General features: G+C 40.2%; 1 protein-coding gene across 1 annotated transcript; it reads right to left on the reverse strand.

Moving 5' to 3' along the window:
• Positions 1-4,765: 4,765 nt before the first annotated feature.
• Positions 4,766-8,007, reverse strand: LOC132166993 (isocitrate dehydrogenase [NAD] regulatory subunit 1, mitochondrial). Its single transcript, XM_059577875.1, has 4 exons — positions 7,314-8,007; positions 6,452-6,691; positions 5,597-5,675; positions 4,766-5,379 (listed from the first exon to the last, which is right to left on the reverse strand). Exons 1-4 carry the CDS (start codon positions 7,812-7,814, stop codon positions 5,105-5,107), a joined length of 1,095 nt encoding a protein of 364 aa, XP_059433858.1. The 5' UTR covers positions 7,815-8,007; the 3' UTR covers positions 4,766-5,104.
• Positions 8,008-8,325: the final 318 nt, after the last annotated feature.

The raw sequence follows: 8,325 nt of genomic DNA on the forward strand, positions 1-8,325 counted from the left end.
TCAAACTTCGATCGTTCTTCACTAGGTATGTGCATATAGGCTAGACAACCAAATACTCTCAAACTAGAGTAATCTACCTCATTACCTGTCAACACCTCCTCTGCAACTTTCCCATCTAGTGCTACCCTTGGTAACCTGTTGATCAAGTAGCATGCACACTCACTGCATCTGGCAAGAAAATCTTTGCAATTTAAGCATTCAACCTGAGACATCGTGCTCTCTCTGCAATAGACCTATTCATCCTTTCCGCCACGTCATTTTGTTGTGGTGTCTTGCATAGTGTGAAATGTCTTTTTATACCATGCTGCTCACAAAAATCTCTGAACTTCTTGTTTGTATACTCAGTTCCATTATTTGTCATGAGGCACTTAACCTTCTTCCCAGTCTAGTTCTCCACTTCAGCTTTCCACAAATTGAACTTGGTAAACGTCTCTGATTTGTGCCACATGAAGTACACCCAAACTTTTCTGGATAAATCATCAATAAAGATCACGAAATACATATGTCCTCCCCGTGACGCTGTCCTCACTGGTCCCCAAACATCTGAATGAACATAATCCAGAATACCCTCTGTCTTGTGTGTGGCTGTCTTGAATTGTACCCTATTCTTCTTCCCTAAAACACAGAACTTACATAAATCAAGCTTGTACGTTTTAACACTCTTCAACAGATTTCTCTTATGAAGCTCCAACATGCCCCACTTACTTGTATGACCTAACCGCATATGCCACAAAACAGTGCAATCAGAACTCAAACTCCATAGAGGCGATTCCACCTATAATTATACTTCCCAACAATTTATAAATATTCTTTAAACTTTTTTGCCCCTTCATCACTACCATCGCAACCCTTAGTCACCTTCATTACTCCACCTTCAGACTTATAACCATAACCGTTTGAGTCTAAGGTACCTAATGAAATCAGATTCTTCTCCACTTCTGGTATATGTCTAACATCACATAACGTTCTAATCACACCATCAAACATTTTAATTCTAATACTACCCATGCCAGTAATTTTGCAATGTGTACCATTACCCATAGTAACTATATCAGAATTAATTAACCTGTAGGTGTCAAACCAATCTCTGTTGGACGTCACGTGCAAACGAATATGGTGAGTCAAGAATCTACAAGATGCTCTGAATTAGATGCAACAGAAAGCATATCACCATCAGCATCATGTGAATTGTTTTCCACTACGTTCACAAATTTTGAGGAACCTTCACTCTCGTTGTCCTTGTTCTTTTTTCGAGTCTCGACAATCCCGCTTTATGTCTTTTTGCACTTATAGCAATTGATGTCCTTTCTCTTCCTGGACTTTGACCAAGGTCAAATTCTTGCCATTCGAACCACCCTTATTACTACTTCTTCCACGCTCTTGGTTACCCTTTATAACTAGCCCTTCTCCTTGAGAATTTTCATCGAAGCTTTATTCTCGGGGCTCTTATCAAGCACATGGTGTGTAGAATTGTCATAAAAAATTGCAAAACTATCCGAAAGATTTACCTTTTCCAAGGGTTCCTCTTCTTCATGAAAAAGTGCAATACACTCTAAAAGATGTATCTCTTCCCCTTGTCATCTTAATTCGTCATGCTCTTTAGAACTCTTGTTGTAATGCGAATGATTAGGAAGGTTAGACCCCGGCACCAAATCAAGTTGAGGTTGAATGCCTCGAAATGGGGGCATCTCTTTTGATAATTTTGCTGAGAACACGTCGACAACTTCCTCCAACCCCTCCTTTACCGGTTTTGGTACCACCCTCTTAATGCTACTTCACGTACCCGTCAACCTCCGCTTTGCTACAAAGGATTAACCATCCCCTTGTGAAGGTTTTGGCTCTACCCCTTGGCTAGGTAGCACCGTCAATCTAATTTTACCAACCATGAAGCTGTACATGTTCTTTGTTTCATCATGGATAGCAGCTTTATCATCTTGCCACAGCTTGCCCAACAATAGGTGACACGTCTCCATGGCAACCACATCACACCACACAGTATCCCTATATTTAGCTCCAATAGAAAAGGACACTAAACAACGTTTAGAAACTGTTACCTTATTTCCTTTCGCAAGCCATTCCAATTGATAAGGAGTAGGATGTCTCTTGGTCTCGAGCCCTAGCTTCTGAACTGCTTCCTCCGAGACCTAAACTTATTATGGAAAAAGTTCTAGAATAATAAAGAGAAAATTACAATTAAATAAAATCCTAATTTAAATAACGTGAATAATAAAATATATATGATTGCTGGATTACTGGCATAAAATCTTCATTAAAGTCCCAAATAGAGCAATCAAGTCTTTCCTTATTGGATTCTTATCTTTATTTCCGTCCAGCTTTTCAATCATCCATTTGCAGCCCGTTTTGACCTAGTAAACATCGAAATTAGCCAAATCTTGGGAAACATGATTTTGTAAATCTTTAAATTATCTTTCCAACACCACCAAGATCGTTCCAATTCGGTGTCTAAAACTTGAGTTGTGATTTTTCTAATAAAGCTGGTCATAGCCTTGTCCGGACAGCTAGAGGCCATGTCCGGACGGGATTTCCTGAAACTCCAAGATCGCAGCCTGATGACAACCGTTCGGCCCACCACCCATGTGCCACAAACAAATTGCCGGTTGCTTCTTCCATGGTGTATCCGTGCGCACGTGCACCTTGTTCATGTCTGCACAACAATTGCTCCTGCTCATTCATGGAAAGTAATTGAGCTCTGATACCAACTGATGTAGCCCGACTTGGTGGCTTACATTGAAGAACAACAATAAAAGAACAGATAAACAATTTCAGATCTAGATTCTATCAAAGACCTAAGAATTATTCTAAAAACAATAAAGTCTCACTTGTGAGTCTCTTCACATTGATCCAACTCCCCCTTGCTTGTGAGTCTTTTTACATTTCCAAGAGTATTTCAAGTCAAGAGTTGCGGATGGAGACACAACTTTAAACCCGAGTTGTGGGTGGAGACACAACTCTAAATCTGACGCATCCAGACACCCGTCCTAGGACGGTAACTATGGCTCTGATACCATTTGTTGTTACTGTGCACAACAATGATAAATAATATGGAATCGAAAAGAAAGAGATTAAGAGAGAGTTGAGACACAAATTTATGTGGTTCGGCAATGTGCCTACATCCACAGGAGAGAGTGCGGCTATATTTTTACTATTCAATGATTTAGGATTACAACATAACATTTTTATAGGAAAACCCTAATTATAAGTATTTTGAAAAATCCCAAAATATCCCCCACAACTTATTTGTCCCAAAGCCCACATAAACTAATTATACCCAATGGGCTATTAGTAGAATATAAGCCACTTGTTCCAATAGGCTTCTTCCAAGAAAATTATTTGGATGAGTTATGTATTCCATTCCGGTGGGTTACCAGCAAGGAGGTCCCCCACTAATGCCGTGTCTGGGAGGATTTTGCAAGGTGAGAGGACAGCAAGAGCAGTGTGTCTTGGAATCCACTTGTCGCCCCATATAGCAACCAACCTCCCATCCCCGATTCTCCATAGCCCAGAGTTGCCGTGAAAAAATTCCCCCTTCGGAAATACTTTTCCTTGATTATTGTTGCAGCCAAGCTCTCTAGATTTTGGACAAGCCTCCAACATTGTTTTGCAAGGAGTGCTTTGTTGAAACTAATAAGATCTCGGAACCCCATTCCTCCTTGCGATTTTGATTTTCCCATGCGCTCCCAACTCATCCAATGAATCTTCCGTTCATTTTCATTTTGCCCTCACTAGAATTTTTGTATCATTTTATTTAGCTTCTCGCACAATTCTTTGGAGAGGAGAAAGATGCTCATACTATAAGTTGGTATTGCTTGAATCATTGCTTTTAGTAGGATCTCATTACTAGCCTGCGATAGTAATTTCGTCTTCCAATCAATCACCTTTCTCCTCACTCTCTCTTTTAAATTCTGAAATTCTCTTATGCGAGATTTTCCCACTAGTGCCGTAAGTCCGAGGTATGTATCATATCTTTGGGAGGCAGGCACTCCAGCTAGGTTTAGGACACGATCCTTCACCTCTTGGGTGGTATTACGGTTGAAGAAGATCGATGTTTTGTCTTTGTTCAACCTTTGCCCCGACGCCTGTTCATAATTATCCAACAAATCGGAAAGATGGCCCCATTCCTGACTCGTGGCCTTGCAAAAGAGGAGGCTGTTGTCTGCAAAAAATAGATGATTCATCCGCATCTCCTTGGAAGACGTTGGGACACCCCTCAAAATTCCTATCCGTTCCACCCTTTGCAGATGTGCACTCAACACCTCAGCACATAAAATAAATAAATAGGGGGAAAGCGGATCTCCCTGTCGGATGCCTTAAGAGGGCTGAAAATTACCAACTGGTGAGTCATTAATGAGAATAGAATAAGAAACCGTAGAAACACACTGCATTATCAACCCAATCCACTTCACGTCAAACCCCACCGGCACCTAAAATGTCTTTTTTGATGTTTGGTACGACATAAAATACCTTCTGAGTTAAATATTTGATCAATTTCAAATCTATGTTGAATCACCATTTAGTAAGGCTTCTAGGGCTTGGGTCTCTTTCTTGGGCGGGGCATCAAGTACATACATCTTGAACTATTAACCAGTTTCTAAGGCTGCTTGATGCAGGATGTTCATGGTTGAGAACACAGTGTCTATTTGTAGAGGCTCATTAATTAAGTAGTTCATTCTTCTCCTTAGAATGTTGCATCGACAGTCATTTATGTAAACTCACCACTTGACGTGATTGGCCACTGGATCAGTACTAAACGAGGAAATTAAAATGCACAATTTTCTTTTATTTCAGGCTAAAGTTACAGAAGACGAACAAAATTGAGTTGAAACGAATGGCATTCGGCTTGTGGGAAGGGAGAAACAATGTTAATAACCCTTTCATCAAGTTCAGAAATGTAGGAAGAAGACTCTCAAGATCATTTTTTATTGCAACACTTGCTATTTTGATCTACTCACGTTACTTAAAATAATCACTTTCTGACAAGCAGCACAAACTACCAATGATTATGGAACAAGCTGCATACATCCAACGATTCGAGAACGGTCGGGCGAAAACAGTAGAGGCAAGCGAAAGCCAAGAAACAAGCCAATCAGTCCAGATTAGCAATGACGGCATCAACAACCTCTTGGGTGGAGCTGTCTCCACCAAGATCTTTGGTACGGTACTTGCCCTCATAGATGACGCGCTTCACAGCAGTCTCCAGCCGATCAGCAAATGAAGGAAACTGGAGATGCCTGAGCATCATGGCTGATGAGAGGAGCACAGCAACGGGGTTGGCCATCTTTTGATGCATTAGCTTTTCATTTCCCACATTTCCTGCTGAAGCACCTTGCTCAAACACGGCATGATCAGCCCCTGCATTGCCTGTACTCACCAAAAACCATATGAGACACAAGGAAATGACCAAAAGAAAAAAGATAAGAACATTTTCGCTTCTTTACTTTCAATTCTTTTATTTATTTTTTTCGGTCAGCCACCACGCTTTGATTAGACATAGTTAACAAAAATAAAAAAATTCCTCAAGTTAGTATGTTCACATTATGATATACAAAATCTATAAGGCTATGATTACGAATGGTACCTCCTGGCATGACACCAGTGCCTCCAGCAATACCAGCTGCTGTATTTGCCACTAGATTACCATAAAGATTAGGAGTCACCTACAAGACAAAAAACAGACTCCATCAGTGCATTGGGGGAATAGATAACTTGGGGAATTTGAATCAACAACTAGAGCAAAACCCAATAGAACACAATTGAGGAAAGAAAGAAAAGGAGGAACAACATTTTGATCTCGTCAAAGCACCAAATCTGAACTCAAATAACCTCGGAAAAAAGGTCAAGCCAAGCAGAATATTTGGCTGCTTGAGCACAATGAAACAAGTCAAGCTAGGTCAGCTTAGGCATTTTATCCTCAAAATCCAACATTCATTTTTTTGTGTCTAGATTTCTACCTCTGCTACTGCTAGAGCATATATGTAGATGCAGAATACTCCTGGGAAAAAAAAAACAAAAAGAACCTCCAAAGGGGCCCCAAAAGGAAAACCAATAAAGTAGACCCCTAAAGGAAGGGGAAAAACCCCATGCTTAGCTTCTTTTGTGAGCATATGCACCTGCATGAGCTGCTCCACAAGCCAAGCCAGAGATTAAGAGTGCAGATGAAAGACTTGTATCTTGTTACACCATTGGTTACCAAGCTGAACTGAATCATTCAATTCCAGTCAAGTTCATCTCAATCCAGCAGGATCTACTATCCAAAAAATTCATTGGTCCTCACTCCTCTAAAAGATAAGTTTACTAAGAACAGGAAAGTAAAACTTAATATGCCAAACATTTCATATAGGTATACATAACATCAAGTCATAATAGAAAAAATGAGTGCTGTGCTTCACCATTAGAACCAAAACGATTTTTCTTTTATCTGAAAGTCACATACCATAACATCGAATTGCTCGGGCTTCGAAACAAGTTGCATGCAGCAGTTGTCCACGATGATCTCATTGTACTTAATACTAGGATAATTGGTTGCAACCTCCCGGCAAGATTCTAAAAATAAACCATCCGCAAGTTTCATGATGTTGGCTTTGTGCACGGCCGTCACCATTTTCCTGTTGTTTAGGTAAGCATACTCAAACGCGTATTTCGCAATACGTTCCGAGCAGAACTTTGTTATCACCTAAGCCAAACCGCGTCATTGAACAAGAATAAAACTACTCTTCATACAAATGTTACAGAATAATATTTTAATAACCACAAAAGTTATAAAAAATAATAATAATTAAAAAATAAAAAATAAAAAAATCTTCATAATTGCTAAACAGAAATCCTGGTTTGGCGCAAACCCTTCAGAGTTCCTATTAAAGTCTACCTTGTAGAGTTCCTTAAATCCTAACCATTATTTTAAATTACTTTTGCATTTATCAAATGTAATATGCTGAGACTCAGATTTTAAAATATTCTTTCATTTAATCTTTACTTCATTGCATATTACATTCGATAATTACTGAGCTGGTAAAATCCGAAGAAATAATGATCATGATTTAAGGAACTTCAAAAAATACCAAATAATTTGAGACAAACAATAGCAACTAGAAAACTATAAATTTTAACTAGATGTTTCAGATTCTTTCATCGCAATTTACAATTTAATAAATACAATGAATTGAAAATTTTACTAACTTTACGAGATACAATGAACTAAGAAAAGTTAAAAATCAAAGCAAAATATGAACCAATTAATTAAAAACAATGATTAGGAATTTAAGAAGTAAGAAGGCCGTATAATCCTCAGAATTTACCTTGAGGCTTTCGACGACGCCGGGGACGACCTCGTGCTCGAGGCCGGAGTATTCACCCTCGGTGTTCTCCCTAATCACAACGATATCCACGTTCTCGTGGCGAGTTGGAAGCCCAGGGAGATTGAAGCAATGGACGAGCGAGGCGTAGAGATCGAGCTCCTTCCGGAGCTGCACGTTGAGCGAGCTCACTCCGCCGCCGACCGGCGTCCGGAGCCCGCCCTTCAGGCACACCTTGTTCTTCCGGATCGACTCGATCACTTCGGGCGGGACCCGGCTCATGTCGCCGTGCACGTCGTAGCGTTCGAAGTACACCGGCGCGTGCATCGCCTCCATCACCTGCTCCACCGCGTTCGTCACCAAAGGGCCCACGCCATCCCCGGGGATCAAAGTTACCGCGCGTGGCGCCCCGTCGCCGGGTCGGGGCATGTAAGTCACGGATCGGGTCCACGCGGGGTGCGCGTCCGTGAGCTGCTTGAGGATTGGGAGGGCTCGGCGCGCCATGTGATGGGGGTACGAAAGATTTTGGTGTCTCCGCCGGTGACGTTAAGCTTATTGGACTTTCGGAGACTAGGGTTGAGGAGAAGGTTGCAGAGGAGCCATGATTGAGCGCGTGATTGATTGCGAGAAAAACGTAGACATTTTTGCAGTAATACCCCTTTTGTCTGACTTTTCTCACTTTGACCCTTTTTGGTTGTGATTCGGTGATTCTTGAATATTTGTGAACCTCATAAAATATTCTTGTAACTTTATATGAAATTGTTCGTACAGAAATTAATTCCAAAAAGCAAATGATAATTTCCTTGGCAATAAAGATTATGGGTACTTATTTGACAACCAATATAAACAAAAACTTTTGGGGGAATTTCACTTAAACTCTCTAAATTTTTATTATTTTTGCAATTATTTATTAAAGTTCAAAATCTCTCAATTTAATGTATCAAATATCTAATTTGTTGCAATATAGGTTTTTTTCGTTAAATCTTGTTAAAATTTCAAAATATACATTTTTTAT

Source organism: Corylus avellana, chromosome ca1 (genome assembly GCF_901000735.1).
Source record: "Corylus avellana chromosome ca1, CavTom2PMs-1.0".
Lineage (NCBI taxonomy): Eukaryota > Viridiplantae > Streptophyta > Magnoliopsida > Fagales > Betulaceae > Corylus > Corylus avellana.

Coding starts and splice junctions, on each gene's coding strand:
- LOC132166993 (XM_059577875.1), bottom strand. CDS start 7,814: ATGGCGCGCCGAGCCCTCCCAATCCTCAAGCAGCTCACGGACGCGCAC. Junction 5,676..6,451: donor CCGAGCAATTCGATGTTATG/GTATGTGACTTT, acceptor TTTGTCTTGTAG/GTGACTCCTAATCTTTATGG. Junction 5,380..5,596: donor CACTGGTGTCATGCCAGGAG/GTACCATTCGTA, acceptor TGGTGAGTACAG/GCAATGCAGGGGCTGATCAT.